The sequence below is a fragment of the Rhea americana genome, unplaced genomic scaffold (genome assembly GCF_003343005.1).
Source record: "Rhea americana isolate MKP2758 unplaced genomic scaffold, rheAme1 scaffold_3, whole genome shotgun sequence".
Lineage (NCBI taxonomy): Eukaryota > Metazoa > Chordata > Aves > Rheiformes > Rheidae > Rhea > Rhea americana.
In genome coordinates, this window is record NW_028186423.1 from 547435 (window position 1) to 573566 (window position 26132).

At 40.4% G+C, this 26132-nt stretch overlaps 1 protein-coding gene across 8 annotated transcripts in view; it reads left to right on the forward strand.

The window, feature by feature from the left end:
- Nucleotides 1-26132, forward strand: part of ENOX1 (ecto-NOX disulfide-thiol exchanger 1) — a 362080-nt gene that overhangs the window by 206808 nt on the left and 129140 nt on the right. For 6 of the 8 annotated variants that reach the window (XM_085309441.1, XM_085309448.1, XM_085309445.1 and 3 more), the window contains 2 exons: nt 16695-16830; nt 17690-17827. In XM_085309441.1, coding sequence (XP_085165567.1) covers nt 16821-16830; nt 17690-17827 — 148 coding nt within the window. In that variant the 5' untranslated portion in view covers nt 16695-16820. Of the gene's footprint in view, nt 1-882; nt 994-16694; nt 16831-17689; nt 17828-26132 lie in introns of all 8 variants that reach the window. The other 2 variants (XM_085309444.1, XM_085309447.1) reach the window with 2 other exon arrangements.

The window sequence follows — 26132 nt, forward strand, 5'->3', positions numbered from 1 at the left end:
TGTCTTGCACTCTGTGTCTAAGTCTGTGCCCACTGCTGATCTTTTTTAGGTCCTCTGTGAGTTGGGGCCGGTGACTTTMACAAGCCTTTCTCTTTCCTGCCCGTCGCAATTGTGTGAGCAAAGGGAGATCTGCTGCAGCAGTGGTGGAACGCCAAATAAGGGAATTTTCTACCATCTCAGATCAGGCTCAGCCTGAGACATTTTTACGTGAGGCTGTTTGACCTTCTTTGTGGGTACTCCCTCAGTACAATGCAATTGTGGCAGAAAAGTGACATTTCTCCAGGAGGCATACAGCTGTCTTTGGAAATAAGATGGAAAATGCAGTCTTGGGGTGAGATTGGTGGTGTTTAGACACTCTGATGGAGATCCACGCACAGGTGGCTTGTTCCATCTCTCCATCCTCTCTTTCTGCTTACTTTGGGGGGGGGGGGGTTTGCTCTGGTGCTATATTCAGGGAACAGGAGGATGCTCTAGATCAGTTGAGAAAGACTAAAGTGAAAGATGCAGCTGCTGTTTTGGGTCTGGTGGAGAGGCGAGCCGAGCCTGCAGTTTGGTATAGCAGTCTTTCTGCCTTGTAGGTCTGCGGCTGATCCTCAGTTACAAACAATTAAACTGTGTCTGACCTTGGAGCTGCCTTCTTTCTGTTACCAGGCGTATAGATTTTAGCCAGCAGGTTTCTGGTTAACCCGTCCTCGCAGTTGTTTATTTCCTGCCACTCTGCAGACACACCACTGAGCGTTAAGTATGTGAACTCARAGACGCTCCCTCTCTACCATACAGTTTTAATAGCAAACAGTCACAAGCCAGGTTTCTCCAGGCAGAATTATTTCTACYTAAGAAATATAGGCTTCAGGAATATGCCCTTTCTCTCACCCTTTTCAGACTGCATTAAAAGCATCCACTTCAGGAAACTACAACTGTGTTTGTTCAAGTATTGAATGTGGAAGTAGTACCGGGATCCCTGCCACTGCATGCTTGAACCATGAAACCCAGGTCAGTTCCATTTTTTGGTTTTCGTATACTGGCACAGCACTGCAGCGTGTGGAGTTTCCAGATCTTGGTGGAAACAGTTCCTCTTTTAACATGCAGAAAACACCATATTTGATTTTATAACCTTACTTCTTCTTCTTTTTTTTTTTCCTTGTATTACCAAACAGAAATGTCAGAATGGCATGTCAGCAAGCACGATGTACTCAGAAAGAATCATGCTGACAGACTTGGATACCAAATTTTCTTTTCTAAACTGGCAGGAACAGTTTGGATTTTCCTCACTGCCAACCAGGCTATCCCTGGACCTGAGGGGACAGCAGTGCTGAACCTGCCTTTTGCTATGTCACTGGGACTGCGAGCTGTTGCACTACATAATGCACTCGCAGGCTATGGGGGAATAACAAGTTTCAACCACTGCACACTGAGATTGACTTTGTGACTCAAAGGCAAGTGACTCAATAGCTCTTAGTTTTGTCAGTGAATCAACCACTTCTCTGCCTTCCACCTTCCGTGATATTAAGGATTTTGTGGRTTTGTCATATTGTCATACAGAAAGGTGCTGGGGCAGGTATTGCACTGTCTACAACAAATGTGTGCTACTACTGTTGTCTAGGGTACTTTCTCAGGAGGCTGTTTCTGTTAATAAGTCTACTCTAGATCTCATACTACAAATTTCACCCAGACTGGGTTTGTCCTTCTGCAGTTTTGTGTGTGTAGCCTTTCACTGCAGGAGGATATTTGCACARAGACAAGCAAAGGTAGCAGGATTTAGCACCTACAATGCTTGTTCCCCTCAATGTTTTGCCAAATGACTTTACTTGAAGCTGCACRAATGTTAGTCTGCTTATAGGGAGAACATCTGAGGTCAGCAATGCTTTATACATGGAAATTTGTTGGTGTTTTACTGTGGATCTTGTTTCCCTTGAATTTCTATCCCCTAATTCCTCATGGTTGTATGCTTTGATGTTGCTAGGAGTGCCCTTGAAATAAAAGTTCCTCTCAGGGAAAATTATGCTACTGCCAGTTTTTCCACATTACAATGGGTGAAGAACAATCTGAAATATGTCCAGACGTGGGCTTTTGATGACCAAGAAAATAACCTGCATCTCAAGCCMTTGTCCCCTTCATCACAGACTAACGATCTGGGGAGAAAAATACAGTGTTCAGCTTCAAGCCTTCTCTGACTCATCTGTCGTACCTTGAATTACTCTGCTTCTAAGCTTGTTTCCCTTCTTTTCAACTCTTCATCCTTCACGTTTTTGTTCCTTGTCTAATTATTTTAGGTCAAGTCTACAGCAATTGAATAGAATGCAGTAAAAGTAATGCTCTGTGATCTTCCTGTGGCAGGGAAAATTTGTATGAAAAGATAAATATCTTTTTTATGTATTATTTTTATGGAAGACAATGGAGAGATAAGTTTTGAGTGACTGAAAATTTTGTAACTGCACCATTAATGTTTAATTGCTATTGGCAGCCAAGAAATCCTTTTCTGGATTAACCAGACACTGTGCTTGAGGGATATGCATAGGTGGCAGAAAGTGATAAAGCTGGTGAAACCGCACCTCTGGGAACATGTAATGGGATCTTTCCTGTGATATGCAAATTATGCTGCCAAGTTGCTGTATAAACAATTCATGCAAGAAGTGGTGAGAGCTAGTTAAATAGCTGGATCACATATCAAAGATAAAATCCATCACTGTGAATGGAAAAATGTATTAAAAGAGTGGGTTTGCTTTTTACTTTTTAAATAATAGTCTTTGCCCAAACCAACCAAACAACAACAACAAAAAAAATGTAGTAAAGAGTAAATAGCAAAAGGCTTATCACAATTGTTGCAGTCCAGAGTAAAAGAGAGTTTAGGAATCCAGAGCAAGTAGAATTTACAACAAACACAATCTTTTTTACTACAGGAAACTAGCCAATCATGTTACATTAAAAAAAAAAAAAAGAGAGAGAGAGAGAGGGAGAGAGAGAGAGAAAGAGAGAGAGAGAAAGACTACTTCACAAATGCTAATTTGGTTTCTTTTCAGGCAGAAGACATGCACTGCTTATTTTTCAACAATAAAGCCAATCCTGCCATTTCTATTCTAAGCATGAGCAATGATCTCAGGCAGCCCAGCAAAACATATTTCAGGGTCATATACAGTCATAGATCAATGAATGTGCACAAACCTTATTGACGCTGGCAGAAGCTGAGCTCATGGTTTTGGCCTGAGTTTCTACTTATTGCATTTTATACTGTATGAGGAAAAGATTCCAGCTAATCACACTCCTCCGATAAATCAAAGATTATTCTTTCACAAATGGCATTGAAACCCTCATTGACATCATGTCCAACTGCATTATTTTTCCACAGAGGTCAATCGCTGTTGCAACTGTTTTCCCTTAGTCCTCTCCTCTACCTACTGCTCATTTAAGATTTGATGTTGCTCTGTTGAAGCCAACTGAGAAGTCCCTGATTAACTTCAGCGGGAGCTGGATCATGCTCTAGAGCCCTAAGGGGCCAGAAGTTGAACATTTATGAATGCAACTGGGAATTTTAAAGCATCGGGAGGCAAGTGAAATATTTTTGGCCTGTGACTTGCTTTTGTTTTGCTATGCAATAGGAATGATACTCTAGATAGAGTCATATAGTCATAATAAACAGATCCTGCATTCAACAAATGCATCAKATTCTCTTCAGTGTTTAATCACCCACAAAAGCTGCCTCGGATGCTCTTCCACCAGGAACAATATCTCCTAATTAACTATAATTAAGGTATATTATAACAACAGGATGTGAAACTAGATGGATCTGTCTCTTGACATTTCAAATTTGAATTTTTTTTCCTTTCTGCCAAGTCTGTTAATATGCTTCAATTAATGATAACAGAGGCCAGGCCATTCTCTGTGATGGATCTGCATACATGAATCTTAGTACCACTGAGATAAGATGGAGCATGTATCTTTTTGTTATTATAGCACATTTAGAAACAGGCATGTTCCCCAATTAAGCACAATTTACTGGCTCAGATGTTGATTTCTTGGAAGTCAAGGTTAAAAGCTTCATCACCTTATCCTGCTGAGTCCAAAGGCTGTGCCAGAGATGGTGGGGAAAGCCTGTTACCTTGTCTATAGATTCTTCAGAGAACCTGTGTCCACTTGCAGCAGGTAGAGCACCTCTTTTCACTCACTAAGAAACCACGTGAAATTGTTCTAGTGATGCACTTATCAAATAAGCAAATTCTTAAGTTCAGTGGCACAAGAAAGAGGTTAGGTTAATATCTAGAAAATTATTGCTTCTTCTCTGAGCTGTGGCAAACATCAGGGCTTCACAAACAGGTAATTATTTGGAGGGCTAGTCGGTAGTAAGGCTTAGGTATAGTCTGAGTATAGTTAGCTTGACAGTTAAGACTTTAAAACTGTTCCTGAAAGAAGAGAAACTGGTAACATAACAGAGAGAATTTTCTAGCTCAGGAATTTCCGGTCATGATACTTAGCTGAATAAGCTAGCCCCTTGCAGCTAGTGGCAGTTTTCCTCAAGAAAATTAACAATACTGCCATTCTACTGAGACTGAAATCTTATTCGTACGCGAAAATAAACACTAACATGACAATGTGCTACAGCCCCATCTGGCAGCTATTCCAGAACTTGGGGATGATTTGCCGTGTGTCAGTGATGCATTTCACAACGTCGTTCATAAACACACCACGGGACTTGGGGAGGAGTTCACCATTTCAAAGACGAGCATAGATGAAGCTGGGTTTCTGCAGCATTTAGGGTGGTGTATAGATATTTGCCTGTAGTCATCTATTAAATTTCATAAAGCATATGCAATGTTAAGGTTTCATGCAAAATGCTAAGAAAAAAAGGTGAAAAGCATATCTCCCATGCTAGTCCAGTGAGCAGCTCTATTTTGATAAAGGCTTAATTAAGTGTTCTGTATTTCTATGGTTGCAGAATACAATCATATGTTCCCGGGATTTCTTTTTAATATTTTTTTGTCGTTTATTTTTAGCTAACCTAGTTCTCTATACCTTCCTAAAGAAAAAAATACAGATATATTTGAATTGTGTTCCCAAACATTTTTACCATGAATCAGTTATCTGATTGAGAAACGACCTGATTACAAACTGTTCAGTTTTCTTTTAAGATATCCATAAGCAGTTTTTATAAAGGCTCGTGTTTGTTTGCATCCTGTGTGCCCATACTTGCTTGATCACAGGCAGGAAATATTTTTGTACACTGCTGCTATGCATGACTAAGAAAGGAGCTGCAGCTAGAGCGGGATGAGATACAGGCTGTAATTTACACCTGACAGAGTGTGGATTTCATTGCCAGTCCTTTTAAAGGAAACTTGCTRTTTTCTGCACATTCAGATAAATAGTGATTCCATGAGAAATTAGGGTCATTTTTTTGTTTGTTTTTTTTTCTCCCTTGCATTGGTTTTGTTTTTCACTAGAAAAAAGAAAACTTCAACCTAATGCAATCCAGTGTTATGTGCAGACATAAGGCTTGGGCCTGTGACACYGGGCATACCCCGTGTACATAAAACAGCCCAACTAGATGAATAAAGTGTGAGATAAAGAAAGTATTATCACTACTTTTCATGGGTGGGGGATCGAGGCACGAATGGTTTAAAATGACTCGCCCAGAGTCTATTGCAGAGCTGTATGAGGAACAGAAATCTCCTGGATCCTGGTCCTGTTCCTTTTCCATTCCTAGAGAACAAAAGACCCCTTATTTGTTTTGGTCAATCTGCAATTTCAGATAGTTTGGAAGACGTTTAGAGATAGAAGAGGCCTATTAGTCTTTCCTACTGAAAGAAAGAAATATTAGTAGGCAATTAAAAGAGTAACAAATGCTACCTGTTTAAACTGCTCCAGTTGCTGTTGCTCTGAGCTTCAGACAAGAAGGCACATAGAGGTCATTTAACCTGACCACTTATATATCACAGGCCACCAGAGTCACCTAGGCACTCCTAAATTAAACCATACATTTTAGACAGAAATACACTGGTCTCACAAAACATTGTCTATTTAGATTGTAAATTCAATGGACTGGGCTTTGTCTCCCCATATATCTGCTTCTCACCTCCTGTAGGATCACATGGATGAATAAGGGCGGCTTGTACTCCTGTCAGTTTAATCCCTTGCATCGCCAGAATTCTTTGATTAATTGGATACCTTGCAGCTCAAAAATACAACTCATGGACAGCGTGGGCAGAGAAGGTGCCAGAAAGGCCCTGGTACCGAGCCTGGCACCCCGATCTGCCTTGCAGGGTGCCAGGGGAGCTCTTTGCTCCCTGGACAGGGATGGAGCTGAGGCCACCGAGCCCTGGGAACCGCCTGCGCCCTGGGCGCCTTGGCCATGCAGGCTACCTCCGCTGCATGTTTGTGGGCTGAAGGTGAGGTATGGTCCCAAGACAGGGTGGTACACAGGCTTACTACTTGACGATATAAACAAACAAGTCCAAACCATCAGTTACCATATTCGTAGCTACAGGCTAAATGCTTTATTCATAACGCTGCAGTGAAATTATTAACATTATGTTTGTTTAAAAAGTAACTAGTAGACCATTTGTGACCCTCATAATACTCATGTTAAGCAGTACTCTACTGGTTTACACTGGTTACATTCTGCTTTATGTTTTCTACTGGGCCAACTTTCAATGATTTTTCCTGCAGTAACAAATGCTATTTATGAATATAGGTAACTAATTTACCAAAGCTTCACACAGTGACTTCAAGGCCCCCGTTTTGCCATGAAGGATTCTGTGAATTTTTTGGTCTTGCTATTGACTCTGAGTTTTTTCAGATTGTATCTTGAAGCCCGGAAATACTGTATTACAGTAAAGTAAATACATTATTCTTGTTATTGCCCTTGTTATTAGAAAATATTTATATAGTGCAGTAAATTTACATTGTACTCTATCAACATAGATAAAAGCACATTCTTTGCCCTGAAGAGCTTATAATTCAAATAAGACAAGATAAGCAAACAGACATCACGTCAAGAAAGGGTGGGTGAAAGGATTTTTAACTATGTGAAAGGTGCAGAAGAAATGCATGAGGAGAGAGGGGGATGTTACCATCATCGGTGTATTCAAAGTTTTATATCACAGTAGCATCTTAAAAGTCTCTCTCATGGGACAAAAGCCTGGCTGCACGAGGTGCTGCACAAACCCCTGGCAGAAGGGTGGCCATGCCTTGGAGCTCCGTCCTTGCTGGTGTGGTGACATCCTTGCCCAGGGGCGCTCCTGGTGAAAGCTGAGGACAGCGCAAAGAGTGCCAGGTCTCTCCCTGCCTGAGGGAAAATCCTCACCATTTTCTGCCCTCAAGAGTGGTAACTGAAAGTGGAGAAGACAAATATACACACAGGAGATGCATCAGGGAAAGGGGAGTGGAAGGGCTGTTAAATGGAGAAAGGTACATCAGGACCACTCGAAGGGAGGGCTTTTAGCATCATATTCACTCTGATTTGTGGCTGGAGCACCCTCCACCCTGGCTCCCAGCAGCCAGCAAAAAAGGGGAAGCTCACAGGAGACTTTCTGGTTTTCTGAGCACAGCTGATGCACAGTAACAGTGTGTTTGCCTGATCTGACCTTATGTTAAATACCGGCTCGCCTCTTCCTCAGTGGAAAGGAACGAAGGTATCTGAGAGTCCCATAAACAGGAGCCCACTCACAGAGTAGGTGATATTCCCTACATCTGCAACCCTGCAGTAACTCCTCATGGTCCCATACACTCAACAGCTGAAAAAAGAGAAAATTTCTGGCTCRATTTAGCAATGTACTTCAATCTCTTCTGAAAGCTAATGGTAGTGAGGGAGCAAAAAGGGCCTGGAAGCTCTGCTCTGTCCTGTGCGAAATGGGAAAACTTCTTTTATTTCCTTTATTTACCCACAGCATCCAGCCCAGGACAAGGGAAAGGACAGAGGGAAACTCACTGTAGCGGTCCTTACCTCCTAATTGGAAGAGGGAGCTCCCCCAGAGCAAGCTGCAAAGGATRAAGAAAGCCAGTAGCAGCCTGGGCAAGGCTGATGGGCAGAAACAAGGGGAGCGTGGGAGCCAAAGTGGTGTGTGGTCTTCACTGATCTTTAAAACAGGAGCTGCAGGAAGCCAGGGAGTTCAGTGTTTCAGTGGCTGGAAAAGAAATGGAGTCGAGGGGGTAGATTTCCTTTGGAAGTGGGAAGAAAGGGGCTGAAATGAATTCTATCTCCAGAGAACAGGCAGATATAGGGCAACACAGTGTAGGAAATGTGTTTGAGTGGGCAGCTCCTGTTATCAAACACTAATAGTCATATGTTTGCCTATTCACTGGAGATGGGCAGGAAAAATCAGAAAGCAAGCCATCTCTCTCTCTAAATATATACATGTATCTATATTTGGGGACATTCTCGTGAGTTATTGCAATCTGACTCATAATATCTGTTCCCTTGAGCTTTGCTGTGCTGGAATTACTAGGCAGAAAAAGGACATGAGTGGGAGCCAAATCCCTCAGGACTGAGTGTCTTACTGGGATGCATATATGGCAAATAGGTAGCTGAGTGGTGGCTAGACTCCCAAGGTACAGTTTGGTTGGCACAACCCAGCTCATGCCTTGAGTCTTTTTAAAGTAACATCCTCATCTAAAACTGCAGCGTAGATAGCTGCAATAGAAGAGAGTGCCAGTGAAGGGAGATGCGGACCTTCAAGGTGGGTTTCGTCACATAGTGAGGCGGATGTCTAAAACGGATCACCAGAAGTACCTGTTTCTACCCACTGATGATGCTGTATGTACTGGCTCTTCTGCTGCCTTCACAGAACAGGTATCTACTTCAACTGAAGTTAGGTGAGATGAATCCCCCACAGACAATGAAACAAAATACATTATAATAGATAATATTGTGTCTTAGCTGTGAAGAGATGTTGAATGAGGGAATGGCCTGTGGCAGAATAAAGCAAGAAATGTGTCTTCGTTGTAAGGGGGAGTATGAAGTCAATGGATGAAAACAAAAAAATATGAAAAAAAGCAAAAAAAAAAAGAAAAGAAAAGAAAATTGTGAGGTAAATGAGGAAGAACAGGTGATATACTAAGAAGAGTGGAAGGAATTCAAGATAAATGAGACCAGGGAGCACACTACCAATTCAGAGCTTACAGTTGGAGAAAAGATACTGGATGTGATGTGCTAAGAGGTGATGGCAGCTTTTGAAGAGCAGAGACATATGGTTGATAAAAGAGACAGTAGTTTTTCTTTTAAGAAGAACTTATCACCAGAAACCTTGAATTGAAACAAACAAAACAAGCCAAAACATCTCTTTCAGAATCTCACTTAACTGGCATCACTGAGACAATACATGATGGTCTTGCTTAAAATTTTGATCAATACAATTTAGATTGCTTCAGTGCTTTGAGAAAATGTGCTCTATGGATCCCCAGGCACATAGGCAAGGACACTCAGGTGTCACTTGATGTCACAATTTGGTCCAAAGATATATGCATATTTTTAAAATATTAAAATAGCTTGATTGACAAGGCTTTTTTTTCCATGAAACTCTGCCTGAAAAGACAGGCTGCTTTAACTCCAGGAGTTCAATTATACAGGCTTCGAAGGAAAAGAGAAMTGATAATGAATACATTTTAGAAACTTCTAAAAAGTTGCTTAAAATAGATTTTCATACATAATGTTGCTATGTGAAACTCAGCTCTCTGCTGGTCTTCCGGGGCTAGAAGAAAGTAATGTGTGTTCATTTGGAAATTCAGTAACAAGGCTTCCTTGCCTCACTCTGGTGGACTGTATGATACTGTCCCTGTGGGTCTGCCACAGGCATTTCACTTTTAGGTTTAGTAGGAAGCTAAAATGCTCTTCCTGCAAGGATGTATCAAGTAGCTCTGGGACTCTCCCTAAAGGTGCATCCATGGGGGACTCGGGTGGTGATTCCCACCACATGACTCAGGTCTCTCCAGTTGCTTGCAGACAGCCGGTTGTTCCCTAGTGACACCAACCAGCTTAYGGCTCAGGGACATTTCAGTGAGGCTGGGGCCATCTGCTTGGCTCACCTGTCTCAATCCCCTCTGCAGCCTGCCTTTTTGGAGACATCCCTTGACACCCCGAGGGAAAAAGAAGAAACCTCTGTGCATCTGGAGCCCCTGTCTTTGTGAGACCAGCAGTGTTTTCTGAAACCGGCTTTTCTGTGTGCCTTGATCGAGGAATCCTCTTCTGGTCTAATTAACATTGAGAACTGAAAAACCTCATAGACCTTTTCACTGTGTTATTTCAATGCTACAGAGAGACTTTAAATCACATCTGTCTTATTTTCTCATATATTCTCTTCTCTGGAAGAGCTGGAGTAAATGCTAGCATTGAGGTAACTAGGAATGTTTTCTCTGAATGTGTCTTCTACATAGAAGCCAACACAACTAAGCCACCTTCTTTACAATATTTTAATTCCCTTCAGTATGTCCAGGTACGTTGGGTGCTTTCTGTGTTGTCTGAAGTTGTGTATGTCAAGTCTCTGAAGCACTTGATAGCCTTCAGTCGAAAACAGTATTATACAAGGCCTATTTTTAAAATACTTCTAGAAGTAATTGAAAGATTTCAAAAAAAAAAAAAAATATTTGTGGTTACATGTAAAATCTTAAAGAGCAGAAATTTAAAAATTGGTCTAGTTTATTCAGCAGGCCACTGCCCTCCTAAGTGGGAAGCAAATTTACGATTTCAAATAGGCTTGACAGAGTCATCAATTCACAACAGCATTTGTATTCAAGCAATTATCAGTCTTGTTTTTTGTCATGGCTGCACTGCATTGCTAGCCTGAAAATTTATTTTTTGTTTGTTTTTTTTACAGATGATTTTGGTATTGCATATGCTTTTTCATTGCTAAGCTGGACTTCTATAATGGTTTGCTTAATGTGCCTCCAGATTTTGTTATTTATAGACTTCAGTGTACTCAGATTGCAGCTGCTAGAATGCACACAAAAGAAAAAGCACATTTGTAACCTGTTAAGACTTTGCTCTGGGATGCCCATGAAGTTTGGGATTTAGCATGAAATATTACTGGATGACCTTTAAAGGAGCACCACAAGAGAACACCTGTTTATTTTTCAGACCTTTGTTTTATTTTTTCACTGTTGAAATCTTCTGGTGTTTTACTTTCCGAGGAAAATCTGGCCTTTGTCTGTTCCACRTATTATCTTCAAAAACTGCTGGGGCAGAGGATTTTAATAATGCAGCATCTCAAATGAGCAGTTCTTCCAGAAAATGTGTTTTGTGCAATTTGGCTTTGTTACATTTAAGATAAAACTGTAAATACATTGTGATTTTCCTCTAAATTGTCTTGTCTTATCAGTATGGCCATGATTTACTCTTTTACTGTTTTCAGTGCAAATTGATGGAGAAAATCCTTTATGACTATGTAAAAACATACAAATAAAATGTATATACTAAAGAGTGAAATCTGTTAATGCTGCAATATATGTATTACGAGTTTATAAGATGACAGTGTAATTTTTAATGGTATAACCTACAATGAGCAAYGGTGTTACAATTCATTCGTAAGACTAAAAATCAAAAGAATAAGGTAACTAACTGAACACATGATCAGAGCTCTCATCGAGGCACTAAGAGTAGGACCTTGCTTATCTTCACTGGCTTGTGCCTAATGGAACTGTTTTCTCAAGGTCAGCACCAGTTCCTACAGAACCAAAGTGTGCCTTAAAAAGTCTCCTGTAAGAGAGAGACCCGGTAAAGAAAACCTGGGGTGACTCTCTGGAGATCCTGGAAGGCACCTCTGTCCAGCAGTTGTGGAGGCTGAAGTGTGCTGGATGCCTAAGTAAGGGTCCCATCCCAGAACATAAGACACATTTTCAGAAATGCTGTAGTACTTCACGTTTTATTAATTGATTTTTTTTTTTTTGGCTAATTGTTACTGAAAATGCGCTTTTCCTTCAACTCCTTCTGAATTTCAGATTTTAGGTGAGATKTTTTAGGAGTTAACATACCTCTAACCATGCAAAAGTATAAAACAATGCCTCTTCTTGAAACATTGCACATGCAATATTAGGGGTAAAAGCCATCTTTAGAGTCACACTGAAGATGTTTCTATCATGTACTCCAGGCAGGGTGGCTATGATAAGAACTATTATGTTCATTGCTGCTACTCCTAGTTTTCTTCTTCTCCAAAGATGGTCAGGAAGACTCTGATAGTGACTGATGGCAACTCCTTGTCTATCTTTTCTTTCTCTTTCTTTCTTCTGTATTGGGAATCCATCCTGCAGCTGGAAAAAAAAATGGAAAGAACCTGTACAAAACACTTGATGTATTTTAGAAGAAACCTTGACTTTATCTGGCAAATGACCTGCCTACTGGGGCAGGTCAGGTGGAGTGTGACCAACCTAATGCCTGCTGTCTTATGAACCACAATGAACAGAAACAAGTGTTTCACRCATGTTCTTCTAAAAACTGGAAAACTTGCCTAGATATAGTGGTTCACAAGACATCACATCATTCCTGACCGTCTGTGTTGTCTCGAGAATTGGCAGCAATAATATTTAATGTCTTTGCAACTTGCAATCCTGGRTTTCAAAAGGTTGATGGCGTAAGTCTTTTCCTTGACAGATTTAGTGGTAGCTAAAATTAGACAGAGAGGTGAAATGACTCAAGGTCACTGAGCAGGTCTATGTTGGAGCTGGGTAGRGGACAACTCCTTGCATCCCTGGGCTGGCTGCTGACCCTGGCACTCCATGGAGGCTCTTCACTGTGGTGCATTTAATCAGCTTCACTCCATGTCGTAATTCATTGTCTGTGGCATTATGGATATCTAAAGGGTAGGATTTTAACTTAGCAATCTGCTGTGTTATTGAATTAGTTTTATGTTGTGTTAATTTCTTTGTCTCATGGCATTCATTGCCTGTGATAATTGATGCACAATATATAACCAAGTTCTGTGTTCATTTGGGTAAGTGCATTTAATTGCCTARTATAAAATATGTGTACTAAGTACAATCTGCTATGACTGAGAAGTGCTCATTGGTATGGACTTGAGGGTGCTTTATCTTCCTGACAACCAGTCTGAGGAAAGTCTAAGTATCTTCCACAATCCACCACCCAGGGATCACTGCTTGCCTTATGTATAGAAAAAAAATAACCACAAAAAAAAATGCCTTGTGGAATTGCTTTGTGGTGTTCGGCATTAGAACTTTGTTAATCAGAAGCTCCTAAGTAAGGAAGTTAGTGTTAACATCCCCCCAGCCCCAATGCTTCAACAGCTAGCAGCACCTAGAAGACTTTACACATTTTCTCCTGTTAATCAGGATTACAGCTTCATATACTCATGGAGTTACTCCCCTAGAGTAAAGCTACTCCCATGTGGAAGTGTTTATAAACACAGATTTCTTTTACATATATCTTCAGGTCATTAATGCTTAGAGAATTACTACTCAGTTATAAATCAGGATTGCTTTCTAAAGGTGTGATGCCAGTGAGATGGTGTTGATTTGCATCTGCTCAGGATCCCTGAGCATAAACTTTCACTTTCTTGCCTATTTTAACTAATTCTTGCTATTTTTAAGAGAACAAGAACCTTTACCAGTAGATGCATTTCTCATCATACACATCACCTTGCTTTTCATATGGCCTAGACGCTGAAAACATAGTAGGTTTATTTGTTTCTCTGGCTTGTTTTGTTTCCAGTGTTCATAAGGAGTGTAATAGTGCAGTATCTAAGCTATACAACGAAACACTGAAATTTGCCCAAAGCTTATTTTATTTAGGACATTAATGAAGTAACCTCCCCTTCCTTTCCACACTGTAATATTTGAAAGTTTTGAAATAAAAGCTAATGGTTAATTCTAAATTAGGAATGAAGTGCCTATGAGATTATTTTTAGCCATATAATGTTGTTCTGTGTTAATGTAATCTGCAAGTTGTCAGCAGAAGAGATCTTTGCAATTAGTATCTTCTCTTGTAAAAGAGCTTGTAAAAGAGCTAGCTTCTACGATCCATGTCCTCAAGGATGTTGCATTAGTTCTGCCTACGGCTTGCTGCAAATTATTTAGTGTGTTCATAGGTGCATTTATGCTTGTTATTCAGCTCTCTCGCATTGACAAAATAGCCTGCAGCAGTTCTTGGTTAGATAGGACTAGTTTCACTTTAGGCTCCTCGCATGCAGTTTGCAATTTTCCCCTTGCTCAGCCTGCCTTGCCTCTTGTTCCGATAAGGCTGTAGACCTGATGGCTGGGGAGGAAACACTCCTGCCCAGAGACACCATGGGGTATGAGAGTATTTTTAGCGCAAAGACCTCCATGGCTCAGCCAGGCAGAGCTGGTGGCAATAGTACATACGGCATTCACAAATTAACTCGGGGACTCTGCTTTACTTCATATTCATGGCACCACGTTACTCCCACTCTGCAAAGATTTTAACAAATACATGCATCTGATTCATGAAAATATACACAGATTTCAAAATTTGTAATCATCCTGATGGAGGCAAATGCAAAATAAATCATCTATTAGTTTCCAGTACACTGGAGTGTTATTTGTCTGATGTAGGGTCTGATTCTTTATGGATCAATTACTATTTTTGGCAGAGCTGCTACAGCTGCAGTGTGGGTCTGTGAGGGAGGAGATGTGAAGTCCAGTGGCAGACCTCCTTATGTCACTTGGCACAAACTTCACAAAGCAGTAAAATAAGGGGAAGAGATGGTGACAGAGAGAGTCCAACACCAATTTTATGCCACTTATCCCAGGAATCCATACTTGTTTGAGATGCCTTTGTGGGTCATCTTCTGAAACCATGAGGCAGCACCTCCTTCCTCCTAAGCAGGCAGAGTAATACGTTATGGGGCTAAGCACATAACACATAATGTATGAAGAGGTATTTTATCACTACTGGACTTCAGATGCTGCCAGTCTCAGCCCTCTCACTTACATCAAGGCAACAAGGCTTTCAGTCACAAGAAAGGCCATGGAGAGCATGGAGGAATGCCAGAGGGCAGGTCTGATCCGTGGSTCATAGATGAACCACTCTCATCTGAGCTTTCAGCATATTCTTGTAAATCCGAATTGATTTCGGAAWGACTCCTAAAGAGGAAGGGGGCTGTACTGAGTGAGAAATAACTTACTGACAAGGAATAATTCAGTCAGCCCTAACCTTGAAATAGATGTTTGTGGTCAGAAGTTTATAGCCTGAGTGAAAAGAGCTAAGTACGAATTTAAGGAGCTGAACAGGAGACACCAAGTTTTTAAAAACTTGACATAAATCTCAGGCAGCTTGCCTGATATTAGTCACATTCCCTGCAGAGGACGATTRTTCAATATTTTTTTGTGTTTATAGATGTTATTTAAGAGATAATTTTATCATAAAATTATTTTATATTATGTGCAATGAATAGTAGAGATCAAATAAGAACTGGAATTACAAATTCAAATATTAAGTTGGTAAATATTGACTTTTAAATAGACCCATTGTAGTTTTGAACCAAATGCTTTTTGCCTAGCATACGATTATTTGTAAATTACAATACTAAAAACTGCACAGTATTGTCTGACCCTGTCACTTTTTTCACTTTTACAACTATTAAGGTGGTCATGTTCCCATGAAGTGATCTGAAGTGTCAGGGAGCCATAATATAAACCTGTCTAGCTTGTACTTTATGCACATCATATGAAAAAAGAARCGTGGGAGGAACTGAGCTAAAATATAGTATAATCACTTTAATTATTTCTTTTCTAAAGATGAATTCTTAGGGTTTGCCTATTGGAAACCTCATAACTGAGGACTTTCAAGTACTTTTTTAAAAGACAGTCAGCATAATTGTCTTAGGGTTGAACAAGTCACCAGCAGGCACCTGTCAGATATTAATGACCCCCCCACACACCCCTTATATTTGGAAGCAGTCGGTCAGCTGGGATAAATATCCACTAGTATGAAAGACTAGTAGATCAGACCCTTTAAGGTGCTGGCCAGAGAAAAATGTAATAGTCCCTATTTTCTCTGTCTGCTGTGAGTGCTGTCAGCTCACAGCCTTTGGTCACACCTCTCATTCTGCTCACTTACTCAACCTCTTTCTACTGTCAGCAGCGCACTGACGCAGTGAGATTCACCAACAATAGTACCAGCAAAAAGGTAAAGTTATGTAAAATTCATGGTCTGACAGAGACCTGATGAAAGCGACACATATTCACTGGAAGCGGATGCTCCATCTTGCATCAAATTAACTAACCTTTGTGAGTCTAAGATACAATGTGAGTTAAGGACCAGGCATCATCCTCAGCTTTGTTAGGTTGTGCTGCATTTCTACATCTCCACACATTCCCTTCTGAATGTCCTTGTGGGCTATTTTTTCTTCCTTTCATCTCAGAACAGGAAACTATTTCCTTGAAACTCACAACATCAGTTAATTGTTAACAGTTTTTTTTTWWAAAAAATCACATTAATCCCTAAAAATGTTCTTTCAGCTGATGCCTTCATGCTGAGGAGGCTGTGTAGGTACTGATAAGACCTAATTTGTGAAGGGCTTTTCAACCAGAGGCAAGCGGTCTGACGGGTTCATATGTGGCACTGTTTGTGCAGCAGGATGAGCATTTGCTGAATCTCCTCTACAAAGGCCACTAATTGTGTGCAGCGAGGCTGGGGCTGGTGATCCAGTGATTTTCCGAGTGGATTCCCAAAGCAACCCGWTGTTTTGAAGCTATATTCTGAATGCGACACTTCATAGCTGATTTCTTCTGTTCTCTTTCAGAGCCTAATGAGCTGTGTGTGGGCCCTGCATTCGATGACATCCCATCTCAAGATGCTGCTAATACAGTAGCTAATTATTCTTGATTGAAGAAGTCTAACAGGAACAAGAGGAACTGGTGAAAAAACAATGGCTGCCGGTAAATATCTCAGGTCTGCAGTGGTCGTAAGAAAATGGCTGGAAGGAACTGATTCCCCTGTGAATGGGGAGTGTGGAGATATGTGGTCACGCCTGGGGTTTGGGGTTCAGGATCGGAAGGGTACCACACCTTCAGCTCCCAGACCCCCTCTTCTTTCCGCAACCCTGGAAAATCCATGCCTGGACTCAGTCCATTTTGGCCATAGTAATGATAATTCTCTTTCGTTTTTCAAACAAAACTTGGTCTATCACAGAGCAAATCAATTTGGCTTGACCTCTGTTTAGGTAGGAGTGAATATATGCTTAAGTCTTTTTTTAAAAGTAGTTTCTCATATAAGACACATCATTCYTTGGAATGTGTTTGGTTCTCACAGCTTTCTAACAGTTTGATGCTGGTTATATATATTTAAATTAAATCATAAGATCATAGAATAATTCCTTCAGGTTGGGAGGGACCTCAGGAGATCTCTAGCCCTACCTCCTGCTCCAAGTGGGGCCAGCCATGGGGTAAGACAAGGTTGTTCAGGGCTTTATCCACGTGAGTCTTGAAAACCACCATGGATGGTGACTGCACAACCTGTTCCACTGCTTGACTGTCCTCAAGGTGAAAAAGTTCTCCCTGTATCCAGTCTGAACCACTCTTGCTTCAGTTAATGTTTGTTGAATGTTTTCAATATCCTCATTTTTTCTGTACACTACCAGGTACTATTATCAGTGGTTTAAAATGTGAATCATAATTAAGAAACAAAGCAAACTCAAAAGAGGCAGTGGCCCTGGTATCTCATTTTCTATGAAGATTTTGGTTAAAAATCTTGACATGTTGACTTTTCTATTTATAATGTGTTTTTTTTTTCTTGCAGCAGCTGATGGTTTGGGAAGTATAGCTATAGATACCACACAACTTAACATGTCAGTCACTGATCCAACAGCTTGGGCTACAGCTATGAATAATCTAGGAATGGTTCCAGTAGGATTAGCAGGACAGCAGCTTGTGACAGGTAAGATTTTTCTTTCTAAAGAGATTTTGATAACAGTCCATGAATTCTTTAGATCCTTTTTTTAAAAGAAATATCTGGAATAATTTCTGAGAACATATGCACTCAAAATATCATCTATGACTAATATCACATAATATGTATTAGTTGTTTCTTGTAATAGTTATATAATCCATATTATATTTTAACCTTGTGGAAAAGCCAAAAATCTTTGGGGAAATTAAAGAGCTAAACCATCARTTCTCATGCTCTATCAAGACCGGGGAGCAGGTCACATAAGAGAGAAACGTGTGAAATTCTGATTCTCCATTCAGGCAGGATGTCTTGAGGTTCTGCCAAGAAATATCATGGACTGAGAACTCTTGGTTGGAGAAAGACTGTAAGGTTATATTAAGTGGGGAGATAAATATGAAACCCATTCAGTTCATATACTCAGTTAATATTAGTGAAGTGAAGCTCTCCCATCAGGCATGTCCTTATTTACTTTCTGCTTGACTACATACATTGAATTTCAGGAGGCTGTTCCTGTCTGCTTTTGTTATTTTAGTTACGGTTTGGGAGAACATTTCAGGGGATCACTTTTTCTTTCTAATAAAATTAAAATAATACTTTGAATACCAGCCATGTTTCTCACACAGTCCTGATGTCATTTGATTTCTGTGAGAACTGTAGAGGCCTGATTAGTTGGGATTAGACTTCATCACTCCTGTGAGGTAGAGAAAGATTATTTTTATGTGGGCAGATGCCCTGTGGAAACAAGCCATCTCTGTGTTATGAGCTGGACAGACATAAGACAGATCCCTTCTGGAAACTGTATAGCCACTTTAGCTTAAGCAAAGCTATGCAACATCTGGATCACAGCAGCTTCCTGTCACGTCTGCGCCCGTCCGTGTAGACATGGATGCAGTGAGCCAGGTCACGATGTAAATCACTCTGTTTGACTCACTGGGGATTTGTGAAGCTTCATTTTGGCCAAGTATGTCCCCTCCTGAGATTAGGAACTGAGTGGAGTTGTGCCAGTTCACAGAAGTTAACGATCTGGCTCTGAATTACCTGTTTTACAGATGGGTAGACTAAGCTGCAAAAAAGTTGACTGACAATGAATCAGTCTCAAGCAGAGAATTTAGCTGGGGCAGACTGTGAACTGATCTTCAGTTTCCCACTATAACAATATTCTCGTAATTAAAAGAAACATGTATAGCTGTTGGCTTCTCCCTCACGTGCTGTGTTGGTGCCGCGCTCTGGAAGTGAGCAGTGGGTGTCTCACTCAAAGCTTTTGTAGGCTGACCCATAGGTCCTGTGGGAAAGCAGCGTATTAAACTGCTGCCGTACGCAGGAGACACGGCGGAGCACATCATAAGAGAGTCCTCTCTTGGCAATGCCAGGTGACCTCACTGAGCCTCGTTTGCCTCACACATGTGCTAGTGGGAAAACAGCTTTTTCCATTTTCTAACATTGGCAAAAGCTGGTGGAGTTCTGCCTGTGGATGCCAAGGACGTTCCCAGAGATCTGGGATTGGCGACTCCCATCCCAAGCTGAGTAGTGGAGAAATCCCACCAAACTGTGAGCAGTATCCAATGAATTCATGGCCCCTGTGAATGAAGWCACCAAGCTGACACATTGCTGTCCTTTTTCTGTGCTTCACTTGGCTGTAATTACCTCCAAACCTGAAAATGGCCWTGCGTCAAAATCAGCTTCCACTGCTTTCATTATAAGCATCTCAGATGCATATCCTGTGGAGAATTTGTACAGCTTTTTTTCTAGCCCTCTTCYTCTGTCTCTGCAGTTTGGGTGTTAGTTGTGTCCTCAGGTGTGCTATGCATCSCTGCGAAGGCGGTCTCATCTCTTGCAAAGTGCTTTTCTCCACAAGGGAGGATCTCAAGGTTCATTGTTTTAATTTCCATAATTATGTGTATCACGTCTTGTAGGAGTGTTGTATAGGTCAGTTGGTATTTGTTCAGCATTTTCAATGTATGAAAGGTGCCATAAGTAATAAATATTAATTAAGTATTGCCTGATTTCTCTTCAGAGCAAAATAACTTCTTTTCCTTCCTTTTCCTTTTCTTTGTTTGAATCTTTCTTTCTTGTATTTTTGAAGGTAAATAGGTTCATTGTATTTTCTTACGATTCACAAGTTTTTGACACATTTTCATCATGGCAAAACCGTAATTTTTATCACAATTTTTCATAAAAAGAATTATAATCTGATTTGCTTTGATACATTTACTACATCAGTGACAGTATCCAGCACCGTATTAGGCTGAGTACCTAAATAGTCCTTATCCCTTTCTGAATCTTTCATTTTTTATATCAAAACTAGCAATGACATAAACTTCCTCAGCAGTCATCTATTACTTTTGTTACTGTCATCTATGACATTTCTCTGAGATGAAAATGGAACAGCYGTGTCCAAAAGCTAACTTTTTGTCTATCTTTACAAAGAATTATTTTTGAATTTATTCTCCTTTTTTCTGCATGATGACAGCTGGGAAAGCAATAAGTAGTTTAGATGAATCTTGGACAGAGACTGATCTTTCCTGGACATCTTTATATAACTTGCCGTGGTCTGAAACTTGATGTGTGGTACTCATCTGTAAGCTGAGACATCCCTTGATTCTGTGATCTTTCACTTTCCAAAAGACCTATTCAGTCAATGTCTTCCCTTCCCCAAACCTAATTCCCAAATCGCAGAGAGGGCGGRTTGCCCCCTTAGCTAGGGAGTTGATATGATCTGCTAAGTCTCTTTAAACGCTTTTGATGCTTTTTTTTCCAAATGGTGTTAACTTAGCTGCTCTCTGACATGCTGGGATGCCTGCCTTGCAACAGAATTATGCCAGACACTTTGCAATCTGTGAAGCTCTTACCTAGCCTAAGACTTTGTTAAAAAGACAACCGAAGCTTCTGCAACATCTGGCTGATATTTTTCTAACAGTCCAGGATGTCAGCTGTCTGGTCTTGGTAACTAATCAATTTTAAGCACTGCTAACCTTTTAATACCAGTTTAGATGCTATCTGTACTCTATTTAATTCCTTATCTCCTAGTGCTGTAAAATTGGATTTTTGATCTGGGCAAATGTCAGAGCCTTTCACTTGTAAAGATGGATTCTTGTTAATAGTTGTATAATATCTCTTCTGTTTCTATATATCCTCTGCTTATACTTCTTATTATTCAGAAAGCTTATCTTTTCCCATAATATTTGGCTACTGCATTACATATACGCTAATATATGCATTTATACATTATATATACATAATTCATACAATAAACTGTATTTTAATAATGCATTAGCTAAAGTGTTAAAGATTGATGTCTCAGAGTTATGGCTGAAAAGCACTTTCATTCTAAACCTCCCCTTTCAGCAGGTTATGATCYTTTTCCCCAAAATTGCCTTTTGGGCTGAAATTTCTCATGCTTGGTCTCAACCCAGAGGTAAAAATTTTCTGGAAAGGTTTGAGGAAAAAAATGCTTTTAAATTATCCAGGTCTTAAAATTGCTGTTTTCTATGCTTTTGAGACTTTGAAAAATATTGTCGGGTGAGGGGGAAAGGATAGGTGGTGCTCCATCTATTCTGAGGTCTGAATTATCTGTGTGTGTACTTGGCAGCTCTTATTCAMATACATTATGGTCTACTCTTTTGTCACATTTTAGGAATAGCAAAAAAACCTCAGTGACTGAAGGGGCCAACAGTAAATGCTTTATTTTACCTTTTCCCAGGCACTTTTAAATAGTAATTTGGACATTGCTGAACTTAGTGTGCTAATGCTCTCATTTGTTTTCAGCAAATGTCATGAGGTCACCTGTTTTCTAAAGGAAGACATCCCACTAGAAAAATAATTTACTTCTCCAGATCAGTTTGGTTCTTCCTCAGTTCTGAACCATTGCCCTGAAAAGCACAACACAGTTCAGATGATTTCCTCTAGAGTGATTTAGATGAATTAAATATTTGTTAATCAAAGATGGTGTCTTTCAAAAAGTTCAGCACAAATAAACAGGAGGAGCAGTACATACGTGATCATTCTTCTAGACTTAGTTAAGCTCATTCCCTGTCTTGCATGTTTGCACTCTTACAGAAAAATATAACCAGCCCCAAGTACAGATATCCATGATGAGACTTAYACATTCTGCCTAGTAGTCGAGTGTATGCCTGAAAACTGATTATTTCTACTTCTTGAGAGGATTAAGCAAGTTTTTCCATGTGAGTCCAGCTAACAGATCTCTGCYACAAGATATTAAAACTTTCAGTGGCCTCCAGTCTTGTTTTGGGTTACATTAGGCTTTGACTACTTTCATAAAATCCTAGTGAAATCAGACAGTGGTAAGTTTTGAAACCTAACATATTGCTTATCAAAAGATATAGGAAAATTATACACCTATTTTTTGGCCTCAGGCACATGTTTTTTACACACTATGGGTTGTGAAATGTTAGAAACTTACATCAACCTTTCTGGTTCACCATTTGTCTTTTCTTTCCCTGTACACTGGTCTTTTGACCTGATTTCAGTGCAACATAGGAACTGTCRGTTTCAATCAGAGCACCTCACTTAGTATTGCACTTTTGACAGTGTTGAGTATCATGTCCCTCAAAGAGAGATATAAAAAGCAAGTCAGCACTGAAATGCTTCTTCCTCCAATGGGCTCTCTTCTCGATCATTAATACACAGAGCAGGATTTCCCAAACTGCAAGTTATATTTCCAAAGCAAGTCGTAACTCAGTAAAACCTTACTTTTGGAAGCAGCGCCTGTGACAATAAGTGGTTGCAACATTGATACCATAACCCCAGAAGTAGTTTTTGTTAACAGAAGAATTTGGAAAATTTCAATCTTGAAACTCTTAAATCATAAAATAGAATTATAGAATCATAGAATCAGTAAGGTTGGAAGGGACCTCTGGAGATCATCTAGTCCAACCTCCCTGCTCAGCAGGATCACCTAGAGCATGGTAGACCAGGTTGCATCCAGGCGGGCCTTGAAGATCTCCAGAGAAGGAGACTCCACAGCCTCTCTGGGCAACCTGTTCCAGTGCTCCTCACTCTCACAGGAGAAAAGTTCTTCCTTATATTCAGATGGAATTTCCTGTGGTTCAGTTATGCACATTACCTCTTGTCCTGACACTGGGCACCACTGAAATGAGTCCACCCCCATCCCCTTGATACTCTCTCTTAAGGTATTTATAGACATTGATAAGATCCCCTCTCAGTCTTTTCTCCAGGCTAAACAGGCCCAGCTCTCACGGAATTTTATCACAGGGAGGATGCTCCAGTCCTCTGAATCATCCTCATAGCCCTATACTGGACTCTCTCCAGTAGCTCCATGTCTCTCTTGTACTGGGGAGCCCAGAACTGCACACAGCATTCAAGATGTGGCCTCCCCAGGGCTGAGTAGARGGGCAGGATCACCTCCCTCCACCTGCTGGCAACACTCTTCCCAACGCACCCCAGGATATTGGCCTTCTTGGCCACAAGGGCACATTGGTGGCTCATGGTCAACTTGTCATCCACCAGCACTCCCAGGTCCTTCTCTGCAGAGCTGCTCTCCATCATGTCAGCCCCCATCTTGTACTGGTGCCTAGGGTTATTCYTCCCTAGGTGCAGGACTCTGCACTTGCCCTTGTTGAACCTCAGGAGGTTCCTCTCTGCCCAACTCTCCAGCCTGTCCAGGTCTCTCTGAAGGGCAGCACAGCCCTSKGGTGTGTCAGCCACTCCTCCCAGCTTGGGAWCATCAGCAAACTTGCTGAGGAGGCACTCTGTCCCMTCAYCCAGGTCAYKGATGAATAAGTTGAACAAGACTGGAGCACTGTATCTGGATTCCAATTAGTCTGAAGCATTTTACCACCTGGAAGCATTTCTTACCTGGAAGACTAACATGGTGGCTTTCCTTCCTCCTACTCACTCCACTGCCTTGAGAGATCACTGATTCCTTTACAGAGGAGTGGAGACAACCAAAAGATTATTTGAGAAAAATAAAGGGTGGCCTGATACTTAAGAATTCCCTCTCCAGTTTGCCTCAGCTATGGAAAAGTCCTTTAAGCTTCACTGGCTTTGTAGCATAAAATAGATGAGGCATGCTCAGCAAATTATCATCTACTGCAGATCGTCTTATGCTGAGTAAATTGCAAACATATTCCTCATTGTTCTGATTTTGTACTATTTTTATATTCTTAATGAAGAGAAATCAAATATTGTAGGAAATCAAGGTATATTTGATTATACTCAGCAATTCCCAAAGAGAGGCTGTACAGTGGGCACTGTTGAAGATCTTAAGAGGTCAGCTGGCCAGAAGACTCTACCAAATCCTGTGCATATACTACTTCTTCTGTGGTTTCTCCATTGTTGGAGGTTTGGAGCCATTGATATCCGTCTGGTGGTCTCATTTTGTTTTATCCCTGCTATCCCATTACTTATTATAGGTCTCTTTTCTGCACATCRTGTTTTTTGCTGTCAGTGTTGCACATAACTTGCATCTTCCAAGTTTTGCATTGAGCAAAACACAGCTTTCTTTTSTACAATTAATATTGAGCTCCTGTTTATTGATTACAAGGTCCATCCACATAATTTTAGAATAATTCACTTGTACTATGAACTGAAGATAAGAATTTTTTTAGGAACTAATGCTTGAACAGCTATAGTTTATGACCAAAGTTTAACACACTCCAGATGTAAATTTTAAGTGCATACACAGCTGGTGAAGGCACTCCACRTACTCTCATTCCCTGCCTCTGTAGCTGCAGACCCCAAGGAGCTGCTGGAAGAAATCAGCAGTCTCATGTCACAGTGGTGCTCCAAACATTTACTGTTTTTCTGAACGATTCATTGGCTTGACATTTGACAGGAAAAGGAGATATATACAGTTAATCAACTCTTCATAGATTTCCATAGGTTTTGGGAAAACCTCAGAGTTACAAGATCTTCAGAAAACACCTTTTCAGATATTACGTATTCCAAATTATGCCTTGTGTTTAGTTAATAAGCAGGCCTACAGAATGGAAGAAATCTAATAAGGCATACTGTGAAGAAAATCAAATAATTTCTCTAATTTTGTTCTAGTTCCTTCCTATACTTCACCATTATAGTCCTCACTGCAGAAACATTTCGTTTTAGTTGAGAGGAAAAGATTTACTGTTTTAATTATCTGAATGGCCAATCAGAATAATTAAAGAGATTTGAAATATGCTATGTAGGGTTAGAGTAGAGCCTGTACCCAGCTAAAACCATATACTTATATTGTCAAGACACAAGACAGTAGTAAGAATGAAAAAGAAGAGACTCTTTTGGAAGCCTAATATGTAGATCCACTGGGAACATTTTTAAAGAAGTATTACGTATTAGTGTAACAAGCAGGGTTTTTTTTTTTTTTTTTTTTCATTGACCTGAAAAGCACCTGCGGAGTTAATCACACTTTCTATCATGTGAGTGTTACTCAAGGAGACTTCACACCAGGGGACGTTGAAGTGCTAGGAACAAACACAACCAGGTTACAACAGAAAAAGGAGAGAGCAATTCAATGGCCGGATAAAACACGGCAGAAGCACTGAGTGCCTTTGACACACTATTCAGGATTAAGTGTGCCTCTTAGGTCATGTCAAGTGTCTCCTCTATATTAGACCTTAATTGAGGCCAAGGATAAAGATAATGATTAAAATCTGCTTGGCACTTAAGGGTGACTTGTACTTTTTAACATTGTGTGGAGGGCTGAATGTCCCAAATAAGCAAGGCTTGGAAGGTAAGCAGGGGCACATGAAGGGATGTAGCAGCTGTGAAGCTTGTGTTGTGTGTGTTTTTATTTTTGGATTACCACATCTCTTTCCTCTATTGTTATACTTTATTAGTTTTGTCCAGGGTCAGTTAACACTATAGGGAAACAACCTGATTAGTCTGGCACTAACTCTCTCAAAATATCAAAATACTTTTATGATTATTATACATGCAAACAGCAGACATAGTGTTTATCTGTTTGTTTTTTTAATTCCTGGCTGTTTTTAGATACATCACAAAAAATCTTTGTTTTGCATGTTTTTAATTGAAGTTGCAGTGATGTATAATACAGAAATATTTTATTTTTGTAAAAAATTTCCCCATCTTTTAGCTGACTTTGGAAATCCTCCCTTCAYACTTTCTTCCATGTATTTATGCATTCATGACAAGAAAAGTCATGAGAGATTATCAGCATCCCACAGCGTAAAGTAAGCCAGGAGGCTGTTGGGAACCATTTGCTCCTGACTGTTCACTTCCTCCGGAACACAGATTTTTTACAGCACTTTCACATATCAGTTCTCATCCAAGGGCTCCAGGTTACTTGGCCAGTTTGGGG